The 13,456-nt window shown below is 41.6% G+C and overlaps 2 protein-coding genes and 1 long non-coding RNA gene across 6 annotated transcripts in view; 2 read left to right on the top strand and 1 right to left on the bottom strand.

Annotated features, from left to right (window-relative positions):
- LOC122875506 (kielin cysteine rich BMP regulator) overlaps window positions 1-5,930 on the top strand; it is a 27,907-nt gene extending 21,977 nt beyond the window's left edge. For all 3 annotated transcript variants that reach the window (XM_044194726.1, XM_044194725.1, XM_044194727.1), the window contains 10 exons: window positions 82-181; window positions 292-380; window positions 1,016-1,118; window positions 1,245-1,387; window positions 1,656-1,828; window positions 2,760-2,871; window positions 2,955-3,056; window positions 3,154-3,318; window positions 3,425-3,725; window positions 4,687-5,930. In XM_044194726.1, the coding sequence (XP_044050661.1) occupies window positions 82-181; window positions 292-380; window positions 1,016-1,118; window positions 1,245-1,387; window positions 1,656-1,828; window positions 2,760-2,871; window positions 2,955-3,056; window positions 3,154-3,318; window positions 3,425-3,725; window positions 4,687-4,907 (1,509 nt within the window). In that variant the 3' untranslated portion in view covers window positions 4,908-5,930. The remainder of the gene's footprint in view (window positions 1-81; window positions 182-291; window positions 381-1,015; window positions 1,119-1,244; window positions 1,388-1,655; window positions 1,829-2,759; window positions 2,872-2,954; window positions 3,057-3,153; window positions 3,319-3,424; window positions 3,726-4,686) is intronic.
- On the bottom strand, window positions 5,268-7,015 carry LOC122875512. The gene is made up of 2 exons (XR_006377832.1): window positions 6,918-7,015; window positions 5,268-6,533 (listed from the first exon to the last, which is right to left on the bottom strand). It is a non-coding gene; the product is annotated as an uncharacterized LOC122875512 (long non-coding RNA).
- Window positions 6,060-13,456, top strand: LOC122875507. Of its 2 annotated transcripts, none has more exons than XM_044194731.1 (19): window positions 6,060-6,149; window positions 6,232-6,369; window positions 6,477-6,569; window positions 6,654-6,848; window positions 6,931-7,010; window positions 7,887-8,062; window positions 8,197-8,335; window positions 8,666-8,797; window positions 9,037-9,156; window positions 9,235-9,337; window positions 9,518-9,638; window positions 9,727-10,016; window positions 10,118-10,436; window positions 10,510-10,934; window positions 11,017-11,310; window positions 11,420-11,584; window positions 11,733-11,837; window positions 11,919-12,010; window positions 13,064-13,456. In XM_044194731.1, the coding sequence occupies exons 1-19, from the start codon at window positions 6,141-6,143 to the stop codon at window positions 13,137-13,139; spliced, it is 3,072 nt and encodes a 1,023-aa protein (XP_044050666.1). In that variant the 5' UTR covers window positions 6,060-6,140; the 3' UTR covers window positions 13,140-13,456. The 2 variants fall into 2 exon arrangements, with proteins under 2 accessions (XP_044050666.1, XP_044050665.1); XM_044194730.1 differs by having other exon boundaries at window positions 9,515-9,638.

The following is a 13,456-nucleotide window of genomic DNA, read 5'->3' as shown; positions in this document are numbered from 1 at the left end:
GTTGCCATCTCGTTGATACTGATTCAACTACAATCAACATGTGATTCTGTGCAGTACAGTGATACAATGTCTGTGATTTAGGACCTGACATGGACCTGCTTACACCAGATCTGCCTCCCGCTCACTTGCCCTCTTAAGGAACAGTTCAACCCTCCGGACTCATGTTGCCCTGTGTGTAAAGGTGAGATAATGCCATCTTTCCTTCTGTTTATCTGTTTCCTGTGCCTTTAATTTGAAGTAAGTCCTATTAAAACATCCATAATTGTGATGGTTCTCCTGTGTTTCACACAGATTGTGTGATTGAGGGCCAGAACAGACGTGTGGCCAACGGCAGCAGCTGGACAGACAGCGATGACGACTGCATCACATGTACCTGTAATGTGAGTCTCACAGAAATACTTACACTGCTCATGCAATGCTTCAACTAATGATAATAACATTTACACACCACTTTTCAAAACAATGTTCAAATACAAGATGATATGGTAGATTAACACAGGTAAAATGACAATTTAAAAAAACAACTAGTTAAAAAAACAAGTTTGAAAAAGAGTTTTGAGGAGTGATTTAAAAGAAGACACTAAAAGATGGGTCTGGCCATAGGATCTCAAGCAGTGTTCAAGCTTATCTGTTGTCAGCGTATCGCAAACAGAAGAGTCGGACAGTGCAAAGCTCTAAACACAAATTAAGGTCTGCAAATAGGAAGGACTTGATTCTGGTGGTGTGCATACGCTAAAGAAAACATGATTGCACTTAAATTACACCTAAGTAAAGGCCTCACACCTAATATTAGACAATAGAAAGTGAAAAAGCGTACATTTCTCTCTGGAGTAGAAGTATAAACCAGAATTAAATGGAAATGCTCAAGTAATGCCTCAGAATTGTACATGTACAGTACATGAGTTAGTAAACTTAGTTACTTTCCACCACTTCACCTGAGATTGTTGATAGGTCTCATATGTATTCAGACCATCAGTTTCTAAAGTAATCTGTTCTTTCTGTGTTTCATCCTTAGTTGGGCTATATTGAGTGCAGCATTGAAGAGTGTTTACCTGCAGTTTGTTTGGATGGCCAGAAACAAGTGAAGATTCCAGGGAAATGCTGCTATGAATGCCAAGGTATCACAGCCAGCCAATACAGGGAGCATCCGTGGTCGTGCTTATTCAAAGTTCTTCTTAACATGGTTCATGTTTGTGTGTCTTTGTCTTTGTGTGTGTGCGTGTGTGTGTGTGTGTGCGTTGTAGACTCAGGGGTGTCGTGTTTGTACCAGGGAACGGTTTTTCACTCTAACGAACAGTGGGATGTGGATGAGTGCACCAGCTGTACGTGTGTGTCTGGAGACGTACACTGTCACAGTGAACGCTGCCCTCCCCTCACCTGTGCAACAGTCAGTACAACAAACAAACACACACACTCTTTCTCAGTGTTTCATCATAGTCTCAAATGTTCCCAAGAAGCCTCACTGTTCTAAACCTTCAGTCTGTAGAGAGACATTAAATATCTGACATGACATTTCTCATCAGTGTTTACACTCTGGCTGACTCCTCAGAGCTAATTTCACACTGAGTCTCCCGGGTTCCTCATAGTTACACAGCCAGTGTAGCTGAGTCTGTCTGTGTGTGTGTGTGTGTGTGTGTGTGTGTGTTTGCTCCCAGGATGAGATGCCAGCCATTGTCCCAGGTTTGTGTTGTCCTCATTGCCTTCCTCGTCCAGCCACCTGCATTGCCTTTGGCGACCCTCATTATCGCACCTTCGATGGCCGTATGCTGCACTTCCAGGGAGCGTGCACGTATGTCCTGGCACAGGACTGTGAGGGTGGAGACTTCAGGTGAGTGGGTCACCATGGTAGATATGTTTTGTCTACTACGTCTCTAATTGTTGCTTTGTTCCTTTGAAATATTGAATACTTTAACCTCTTCCTGCCCTCTAAAAATCATTCAAACCACTCTTTGGTTGAACTGCTCACAACTCATGTCCTATGATGAGATGTTGCTCGGTTTTAAAGGCCCTGAAAACCCATTTTCTCAGTCAGCTTCTTAATATGAGTGATGGGGTCTTAACATGAAAACTAAATTTTCTGCCAAAGTTTGAACAGTTTTTGGTTATTTCACATGAGAAATTTTTGAGCTCTTCTCATTGGTGATGTCACATACTTTTGATGACAGCTGAGGAGTTGTTTGCTTATGTTGTAAGGCCACTGTTGATCAAATTGGATCAAACCAAACCCACACAGTCCTGATGAAGCAAATTAGCCGCGTTTTCGAATGTGAAACCCTTAAATATTAGGGTTTTTTTCTGAAGTTTACTATGTATTTAATCATGTATATTTAATGTTAGAGAGAAATACTTTGGATTTTAAAACCAAGTTGTCAGGGGATTTAAGAGGTCACAAGACTAAAAAGGTTGGGAGATAGTACCCTGGACACACTTTGCCCTTAAAGAAAGTAGTATTAGCAGCAGCAAAATAGATGTTTGTCAGTTTGACAAAACATCTACTTTTCAAGATGCTTTGCTTTTGTAACCTGCTGTAGTAAAGACTTGAATTTATACATTGAGAACAGGAAGCAACAACTTTTGAATTCAAGTCCTTCCTGATGTTAAGAAAATGGCAATAAAAAAACAACAAACAACATGCCATTCCATGTGACCTTTCAATAAAGAAGCTGATTTTTAATACAGTTTATCAAATAATAATATATGAATAAGTGAATCACTACACTCTTTATGCCCTGCTCAATGACTCCTCTGCGTTTGTACAGTATTCATACCACTAACGATGATCGTGGGCGTAAAGGAGTGTCCTGGACTAAAGAGGTGACCGTGTTTATAGGAGACGTCACAGTGCAGCTACTCCAGGACTGGGTTGTGAAGGTTTGTGTGTACAAATACTGCAAATGATTTTTGCTCAGCTGTGTTTGTGTTATGCATCCACTCTCCATTTTTGTACTCTTCAGGTGAATGATGAGGTTGTGACTTTGCCGTTCCTCAGAGAACCGTACATCTATGTTGAACGACAGACTAACACCATCTTACTCAACACTAACATCGGGCTGAAGGTACAGTCTTTTGTCTCTTTTATCTCTCATTGCCTTTGTGAATAACATATGATTGGAAATACTTACAGTTATACACCCGCCACTGGTCCACCTTTAGGTACTGTGGAGTGGTCGTTCACATCTGGAAGTGAGTGTGCCAGGCTCCTATAAGGGCCACACCTGTGGTCTTTGTGGAAACTTCAACAGCTACTACCAGGATGACCTCCGAATGCCCAGCGGACGACTCAGCCTTTCAGAGTCTGACTTTGGCAACAGCTGGAGGGTAAAATGAATACATAAAGAGACAGAATGAAAGAAATAAAGTTAAATTGTCATACAAAAATAAGTATTTTAACTGTATACAAATCAAACAACATTTGTCATTTTAGGTCACAAATGGTAGCCATTCCCTCTCATCCTGTCGTCCCGGTGAGGATGTTGACCCCTGTAAAGACGCAGGCTACCAGGCCAAGAAGGGGGCTAACGCTCGCTGTAAGGTCCTGAAGTCTGCTGTATTTAAGCCCTGCCATCGCGTCGTGCCTCCTGAACCGTGGTACGCAGCCTGTGTGTATGACCTCTGTGCCTGCGGGGCCAATACTGATGAGTGTCTGTGCGACACACTGGAGGCCTATGCCAGCCAGTGCAGAGAGGCTGGAGTCATCCTGCAATGGAGGAGCCCATCACTGTGTGGTGAGTAAAACACATTTAAAGGCCCTGATAATACATTTTCTTAATCGGCTTCTTACAATGAGCAGTGGGGTACTACATGTGGGAAATAATCAGCCAATGTTTTCGTTATTTCATACAAGAGATTGTATTTGTGTTTTTCTCTGTGCTCTCCTCACTGATTTGAAGTTTGGCTCAGTTGGAAAAAGGTGATGTCACACACTTCTGTGCACCAATCAGAATTAAGCAACATTTGAATCAAAATATTTTGACAGCTTGGGGGTTATTTGCTTATGTAGCCAAACCACTGTCAATCAAATCTGATCAAACCTCACCCACACAGTCCTGATGAAACACATTACAGTACCTGTCCGAAATCACTCCCTCATTCACCCATTCACTACTCCCTATATAAGAGACAGGTTTCCAAGCGGTGTCATCGTGAGATGTGCGCCCACACGGGCTTAGAGAACAAACCTGAATGGTTAAGAGCTTATTTCAAGATCAACATGTGAAGTTGTTTTTGTGCCTCAAACTGCACAAATTGCAAAAATAATGGGTGGAATGTTAATAATAATGTAATATCCCAAGAAGGAAACTTCCCGGTTAGCTCAGATTGCATAATTAGCTGTTAGCATCTAGCTATCTGCTTAGGGCTCTGGATTTTAATAAAGCGGTGGATGTTTTTGCACTGAAACTGCAAGAAGTAACACCCATTTTAAGGTAAGACAGCTCACACCGTTACTCCGTTTTTATGGCTGTTTATTTAATATTGCTAATATTTGCCAGGCTCAACCACGCACAACAATTTAGTCTCAATGAAAATTAATAGACAGTTTTCTCTTTTGAAAAAGTGGGCTCATTGTTGTCAGAAACCTGCTAATCTGTACTGGTCACCAGTCAAGGACAACAGCAGTCATACCCTTGAAGCCATATTGGCCAGAATGTTCTCTCATTGTTTTTTCTCTGTTGCTGTCTTCCACAGCTGTGGGCTGTCCTGTGGAGAGGGGCTTTGTGTTTGACGAGTGCGGACCCCCATGTCCTGTAACCTGCTTTAACGTTGACGTACCACTGGGATTGATAGAGAGCCACTGCTTCAAGCCCTGTGTACCAGGCTGCCAGTGTCCTGCTGGTCTGGTTCTACACAACAACTACTGCATACAGCCAGAAAAGTGCCCCAAGATCATTCATGGCAACCCCTCTTAACTGCTCAATTTCAAGAGGACACTTACTTGCACACACATGCACTGCCACCCCTAATAATCTTCAATCCACTCAAGGACTGCACCTTCTGTTACTGTATAACGAAGTTTGAAAAGGAAAAATATCCCAACAGATGAACCTCCATGACCTGTGGATTTAACATATTGACTGAAGTGAAATACTGCAATTTAGTGTTTTTATAAACATTGTTAGATGTAGCACTGAATATTTATACTACACAAGGGTTTGTCGTTTTTATTTCACACGTTCATTGGTATTGTTATGTTTTGTTTTACACATTTATGAGATATTGTCCACAGCCTTTAGATTATTTTAACAGTATTATTTACTATCAAAACAGCATTTGATTACTGTACAGGTTTATTTCAGCACTGTGTGATGTCTGACTGTATATACAGTAAGCCACATAAACTCAGGTACTCTTTTTTTCATTCCTCATCATACAAATAAACAAAGGCTTCACTAATATTTGTGGTATTTCATTTTCTGTTCAAAGATTAAATTCATTATTCATGAAGACATGAGTATGATCTTGGTAACACTTTATTTTACGGGTCTGTAATTTCTTATTAATTTCCTAGGAAGTTTCCTGGAAAGAAATTATGTAATTTCGTACTAATTATAGGTAAAAATAATGTAGACAAAGTGTTCAATTGGTACGTTTCTAATTAATTTATTCCAATTAACTAGTTGTGTAACCTAGAGAGCATTTTAGTGAGTGCAAAGCAGGCTGAATATGCAAAAACGTGAAATAACTATACAAAGAATAAAGTTTCCAATAGTAAATGAATAAGGGCTGAATATTCACATTTAATGAAGCACTTCTTTCAGGGAAACAACTGCAAGAACAGTCAGATAAGTTTCTATTTTATTTATAATTAGTTATATGGTTCTTTCCAGGAAACTTCCTAGGAAATTAGTAGGAAATCCAGTGGGTGTTATAAGATTCATGATGACATATACTGTATGAGACACGCAACATAATAAACAATTTACAAGCTGGGATCCACCAACTTTCACTAGTAGTTCAATGTTACAGAGCACTTTTCACACAGGTGTAATGTGTCACATGGTCATGGTCATCACATTTCACTCCTCTCTGTCTACATACGCTGTCACTTTTGTTGCCTGGTAACCTGATCCAGCTGTTGTGCAGAGGACTGCTGTAACCATAGTAATAGCCTGTATAATTTATCAGCCCACAGTGGTAAAAACATGGAGCAGGTAAGATGTTTTGATGTTGGGTGAGAACTGCATTGGTTTTCCATGTGTAAACTGCAACTAATGTCCTTGTATCTTCCCTCAGGATTGTATCGCTGGTCTGTACCGATCTCTGGGTGTGTCTGTCGGAGCAGAGTTTTCCTCTGAAGATGTGCGTCTCCTCTATCACAAAGTGTTTCGCGTTCCCTCCGACACTGATGAAGCACATGTTGCCATGAAGAAGGTAAAAACTCAAGACGTATTTTAAAACAGCCAACAAACATCACTATCAAAGCAGCTACCCTTTGATCAAATCTTCATACAACTCCTATGTGCCTGTGTCTGTTTCAGATCGCAGAAGTTGACAATAGCTGGTCATGTGTTGGTGAAAATGTGTTGGATGTTCTCCTAGAAATGGAAAGGGAAAGGGAAAAGAAGGAAAAGGTAGTCAATAAAAATGTTTTTCTTTCCCAGTGACCAAAATATTATTTTGGCATCACTACTAAGAGTCAATATTGTTATCTCCAGCTCTACTGGGACCTCCAGCTACTAAATGTTGGAAATCTCAACACTCTCTATGTGATGGACAAGCCAGCTATCATCGATCCTTATGTGCTGAATTGCCTGCACCAAAGCACAGACCCAAATACTTTCAAAAAAGCTCACAACCAATCAGAGTCAGGATCTTTACAGTCATGCACCATTGACACAGGCAGTTTACAGGTATGCGCTTGCAGTGTAGCAGATTTTCTTCTGCATGGAGACAGTTGCTCTGTTCATCATTACATTTACCTTCCACGCACAGAGGGAGAGACTGGTGGGGAGAAAAGAGCAGTATGGGAGTGTGAAGAGACTCAAGAAGGCAGCCAGGCAGTGCTGGGCCAGGTGAGCAGTAAGAAGATGAAAAGTTACTTTAATTGAGTTTTTCCTTTTTATAATACAGTACTTATACTTTGACTCTACCACAATACAAAGGGAAATATTCATTTTTTTACTCCACTACATTATGTTTATGAGTTTCTAGTTACCTTGCAGATTGAGGATATAATTGCAAAACATACAGTAAGCTCAAAATATGATTTGCCATGTTAAACGATATAAATAGTTGTTAGACTTACAGCCATATTGCCCAGCTACAGCATTACAATGCTGCATGTCTGAAAAGGCAATGATTCAACACCTGAAAGGCATCAAATTAGTATTTTTGATACATTATTGCATTTTTACTGCTAATACTTTTTCTCACCTTAAGTACAAACGCAGGACAATAAATTTAAAGCGAGCCTATGTAATTTAACTTTTGCTGAACAGCGGCCACAAGTGGCAATTATGGAATAATGTTAATTGCTACAACATATTGTAACAGTAGCATAAGTAGAAAACAATTCTAAAGTCAGTGGACTGACTCAGTAACGTCTGGTATGCATATATCCACCTAAAGTCAGCTAACGTCAGCTAACATAAACCACCATGAGATACTGGTCATACCAGACCAAGTAAGGCTGTAGCACCAAAACCCCTGAGTGTACTGATTTGAGCAGCAATGAACTTTAATGCAAATTCATTCAACTTTTAATTTGTTTGAGGAAGAATGTTTTATTTATTCTTTCAAAAGTCACATAGTATCACTTTAGTTTTTTTTAAGTACCACAAGAAACAATTAACACCTTTATGTAATGTTACCAGCCACCCCTTTTATATACTGAAGTGCGTGTTTACTATAATTATGATGCTGATATGTGGTTGTGTTTATCTTCTTAGACTGGCATCAGAGGGTGCGCAAAGTGTATTGCCCTCTCCCTGGCAAGGCCAAAGCCTAGGGGTTAGAGGTCAGGCCTGGGGCTGTGTGTCCCTCTCAGACGTCCTCCTCTTGGTGGTGGTGAAGTATGATGTGGTGACCCACTTGCTTTATACAGAAATGCTCCAGGAGCACTACAGTAAGGAAAAGTTTTTCTGAACTGTCGTCACAATATAACACAGAGAGCAATCTCATAACTCTATGTACAACTTACTCAGCATCATAGAGCCTGGTCCAGATGCTTCAAATTTCATTTTTTGGGTGATACCACAGCTCTGAGTATCTGGGAGACCCTGATGCCATGGCAACAACACAAGGAAGAGGAGGGGCTGGAGGATCTTGCAGAGGAGGCTTTGGAGTCAGGTGACATGCTCCGTTTGGCTGAGCTGCCAGGAGCATTCAGGATATACAGGTAACACACATGCACCAAGGTTATTATTGTACATTTAAGATGAAATGAAAACTAAATCTACTGAAACGGCATTAAATTGAAAAGAAACATCCAAACTGCAATACAACATTTCTTAGTTCCAAAACTAATTAACAGATGTAAAACACAGTGTGTACTGTTGAGAGAGCAGACATTTCTGGTATGATTCCAACTAGGAAACTCACCTTCAGTTATGAATAAAAATACAGATTGTCTCTTAATCAAAATTCAAGTAAACATTACAAACCACCTGCCATTTTTCCTTAATGGACGTCAAACCAAAGCACCATAATAAAAATAATTCTCCTGCAGGGCCTGTCTTGGAGCGTCTTTTAGAAGCCGCCTTGAGTCCAGGGAACAGTCTTGGTCTGCCGTTTCGCTCCTGTGTGAGTTACACACATTTCGTCAACAAGAAAGGGACACACTAACAGTCCTGGGCAAGAGGTAAATACTTCTGGTGCAGATCACAGATTTTAACCTGTTGGGAGTAAGCCACTGTTAGGTCTACACATGAAGAAATGAAATATAGTCAGATGACTTGTCGATCCCACATATATCTACATATCCACCCTAATGCAAGGAATTTGCAAATACATTTTTATTACAGATTTGACACACGTGGGCTTATATATGGCTATAACCACGTCCGGAATGAGTTTACTCATTTATCTTTTGTCTTCCAGGCTGGACAGGGAGAGCCTGAGACTGTTGTGTCTATGCATCAGGTTGGCAACTCTCAGAGCTCAGAGAGAAAAAATGTCCTACAGCGCTCTTCTTGCAGCTCGGCAGTCCTGGGAGACATGGTGAGCCAACAACACAAAAATGCCCTTTGCACACTCAGTTTCAGCTGTATACTGTCTGTCCCTTATGTATCTGTTCAGGCCACATGTTAAGAGTCCATGCAGAGCAGAGCAGGCGGCCCTGTGGCTACATGGGGAAGAGGAAGAGCAAAAGAAAGACTTTATCTCAGTATCGCCACAGCAGGTATTGTAAATCTGGTTATGGGCCATTGATTCTGAGACATAGGCAGTGCGTCATGTCATAACATTACTTTTGAATTATGTTATTTTGTGGAGTAAGATTGTTCTCGGGTATTGGCTAAAAGGAAAACACTACAGTAGTTTTATCAGCAGTGGAACAACAACTTTGGCTCCGTCATAGCAGGCAGTGCTGCAGTTGCTGGTGCTGACTCAGGAGCAGGAGAGGAAGCACCTGGTCAAGTTGGTACATGGGATCTCCCTAGAGGATTTGCAAGAGCCAGGTTGCACAGTGCCTCCAAAGGAGGGTAAATCGATATTGTCTTCTATTTCTGGTGCATGTTTGTCAGAATTGGTTTTCTTTTGTATTCCACTAATTTCTTGTTTCCTATGCAGATAATCATACACAAGCTGCTTTAAGAAATAGCTGTATAAAAAGGCTGAGACAAATCCAGGCTGACCTGCAGACACACAATGAGACTCAGATCCCCTTAAAGCAAACAAACCCTAAGCCACAACTCCAGCCCCAGCCCCAGCCCCAGCCCCAAATGCAGGTCCACATAAGCAGACAACCCGCAATGTGGTCCCAACACCAGCTGGAGGATTGTTCCCTGCTCCTCTTGACCCATCTGATGGAGCTCCAGGAGGTTCAAGCTTCTGCATTACTTTCAGCATTGATGGACAAGGTGAGTCAAGACAACCACAGCATCCAATCCAAAAATACCACTGTTACGCTAGCTCTTTTAACAAAGCACAGACTGTTAAAGTAATGATGTGTGTTTGTTAGAGTGTACAGGGTGTCCAAGCTCTGCGACATGAGTATGAATCTGAACTTCAAGCACAGCGTTACACCAACCCACTCCAACTCCTGGTCTCCGATTCCCCTCTTACTTCGGGCTCTATTCTTACTCCTTTTCCAAACTTAACCGACAATCGCAGCAATGAGCAAATCACAGCTCAGTCCTGCTGCAGTGGACCAGTCAAAGCTCAAAACAGCAGTGGAGGGCCAGCTGGAGCTCCAAGGGTCGATTCAATCAGAAGGGCCAGCAGAGAACTGAATGGGGTGCAAGCTGCAGATGGGGTTGACAAACAGGACGTCTGTACAGGTACTGCAAACACAGGCAAACATAGATTACCATACACTCGCACCTGCAATTACAATACCTAATATTCCCCCAGGTTGTGGAGTGGCCATGGAGGACCTGCCCTACTTGGAGATCTTGTGTGTATCAGATGCAGCAAGTAATACCCATCAGAGTCTTGCTGCAGAGGGAGGAGCCCAGGAAGAAGAAGAGGGCAGTGCACCAAAGAGCCCCCAGAGCTATGAGAAACAGGGCTCACTGATCGCCGTTGCTTGGAGCAAACCACCAGAGGATGACACTGACTATGAGGCAGAGGCTGCAGTTGGGGGCACAGGACAGAGCCAGGATGCTGAGAGCAGTCTGAAGACCCAAGTCCAGACAAGTGACATGAGCAGCACAGGTGGACACGCAGAGTGTGAGGAGACTTCTGGAGAGAGAGAGAGAGAAGATCTGTTCCTGTCTGCTTCCACAGGTCAGCCTGACGCACAGTCTGCAGACCAGCAGTGCAACATAGTAGGACAGGTACTCTCTAAGTGTAAAGCAGACCATAAAACACTGTATATCTATGGCATGCATCTGATTTTTTCCCTTTTATATTCATTAGTTGACTTTGGAGGAGAGAGCAACAGCTGATCAACCAGAGAAGGGCAAAGCTGTATCACACTGTGACCTGCAAACACATGCTTTGGTAGCAGAGACCCTGCAGGCTGTACAACCACTCAATCTCTTGGTTGACCCTCCTGAGATTAAGCGGTATGCTGGACTAACCAATGAGAATGTGGAGAGAGAAGTGGTTGAGATGGAAATGTGTCCCACTGCAACAGAGTCAGAGCCGTGGGACCAGAGAGGGCCTGAACCCGCTCACGCTGAGGACCAGAAATATAATTCACAAGCCACAGTAAGTCTTTTACATATTTGTGCAGCCTGTGCTCACGATTTGTGCTGAACATTTTCACATTATTCGCTTATTTTAAAGCGCCACCCATCTGCTGCTTCCTGTTGTAAAGGTTGACTGTAGCCCTGCAGAGAGGGAATCAACACTGATGGAGAGAGAGCGAGCCACAGAACCAATCTCGGCAGTGGAGAGAGAACGGACAATGCGCAACCTGGTGGACATGCAAAGAAAGGTCGAACAGAGGCAGCAGAGAGATAGAGAGAGACAACTGCTGAGGGTGAGAGAAAGGTGTAAAAGAGAGAGAAGGGATTTCTGGCACAACTTCACCTACTAGAGAAAAGTGGATAGAGGGGCATTGAAAGAGTGTTCAGATCATTGTAAGTGAGAGGCAGAGGTGATATTGTCACTCTGACACTGTCTTTTAGGTTCAGGAGCGTCTGTTGATCATCCAGAACAGGAAGGCAGAGGAAGACCTGCTTGGCCTGAAACACACAGACAGGCTAAGGCACCTCACACAAGATCTACCACAGGTAAAATACCATATATTGAGGGAATTAGTCTGCATAATTGTATCTAAGTTTTGTATTGTCACCATTACTATTGTGTTTTAGGAGGATAAGAACCAGCAGAAGACAGTTGTCAAAGAGAGACTGGAGCAGCTGAGAAGAGAGCGTTCCTATGTCATGCAGTCCAAACGAGACAGGTAAGGAAACACCAAATTAATGTTAACCACCATGCTCTCTATTCCCTCTGTATTTCTGGTCTGTTCTATTTGTATTCTATTTCATTTTATGTATTTATCTATTTTTTTATCTTAATTGATTTTATTCTGGTTTTTATTGCTTATTGTTTTTGAATGACATTGTAAGGCCTTTCTTTGAAAATCAAAAATCATATTGTTCATTCCCCCAAACCCCATCAGTCTCATTGAGAATGGCCTTGGTCCCATCTGCAAATGTGAAGCCCACTGCCAGACATGTTGGTCTACTATTTGATTCTGATCTAAGCTTTAAACCACAAATCAAAAAGGTTGTCCAGTCGTACTTCCTCCAAATAACAACCATCTTCAGAATCAAACCAATGCTCTTACACTCTGACTTGGAAAAAGTCATTCACACATCCATCTTCTCTCGACTTGACTACTGTAGCTCCCTCCTTTCTGGAATAAACCAAAAGTCACTCTCTCACCTCCAACTAGTTCAGAATGCAGCAGCGAGGCTTCTCACTGGTTTTAACAGACATCACATCACCCCAATCCTGGCTCCCTGTTGGTTTTAGAATTGTTTTGTTGATTTTACTGATCACTTTTAAAGCACGTCTGGGTCTGGCCCCAGACGTGTCGAGGCTTAAATCTAAAGGTGACCGTGCTTTTGCCATCAGGGCCCCTCAGCTTTGGAACGACCTGCCTGAGGAGATAAGGCTTGCAGAATCAGTGACTTCTTTTAAATCACTTCTTAAAACTCATCTTTATAGACTTGCTTTTTATATGATGTCATCTTTTTATAATCTCTTTATTGCTTTTGTTTCTATTTGTTTTTATTTCCGTTGTCATGTTTGTCTTTGTTTTTATCTTGTCTTCTTGTCTTAATTTTACATTTAATTTTGTCTTTGTTTGGCATTTATTTAACTTCTGCTGTTATACTGCCTTCTGGGTATCCTGTTAAAGCACTTTGTAAACTGTTTTTAAAGGTGCTATATAAATAGTTATTATTATTATATATTAAATAAAGCTGCCTTGCCTTTTTTCCTCATTTAGGAATACTGCAGGATTTAAAGAGCTCCTGGGTCCAGTAGCTCTCCACAGTAGAGAAACAGATGATGGAGCAGATTGAGAAACTACAGCTGCTTAAATCCATGTCTAGTTAAATAACAAATTTTAGTGAGTCCTATATTCTTCATAATGGTTGTCAACACTGTCCAACAGGCGACGTCCGATCACTAAATACCACGACAAATGCATGGTTTTCTAATGATTTAAAATCTATTAAGCCACATTGTTTCTTAGAAAATATTCTGCTGTGTTCAAGTGTAATGCTGCAGATTTTGTATCAGTGTCTGCCTTACCGTTTGTCTGTGATCATATAAGCACACATTTAAAAAAGTCTTGAAAATGCAGGGTGTGCATATGAAATAAAACTTCTCAAACGTG

Source organism: Siniperca chuatsi, linkage group LG4, assembly GCF_020085105.1.
Source record: "Siniperca chuatsi isolate FFG_IHB_CAS linkage group LG4, ASM2008510v1, whole genome shotgun sequence".
In the NCBI taxonomy this organism is placed as follows: Eukaryota; Metazoa; Chordata; class Actinopteri; order Centrarchiformes; family Sinipercidae; genus Siniperca; species Siniperca chuatsi.
The sequence above is the reverse complement of the archived record's forward strand: the minus strand, read 5'-3'. Positions and strand labels throughout refer to the sequence as shown.

Excerpts from the sequence above, each read along its gene's own strand:
- LOC122875507 (XM_044194730.1), top strand. Across the intron at positions 6,570-6,653 it reads AAAGGGAAAAGAAGGAAAAG|CTCTACTGGGACCTCCAGCT; the intron begins GTAGTCAATAAA and ends TGTTATCTCCAG. Across the intron at positions 11,838-11,918 it reads TCACACAAGATCTACCACAG|GAGGATAAGAACCAGCAGAA; the intron begins GTAAAATACCAT and ends ATTGTGTTTTAG.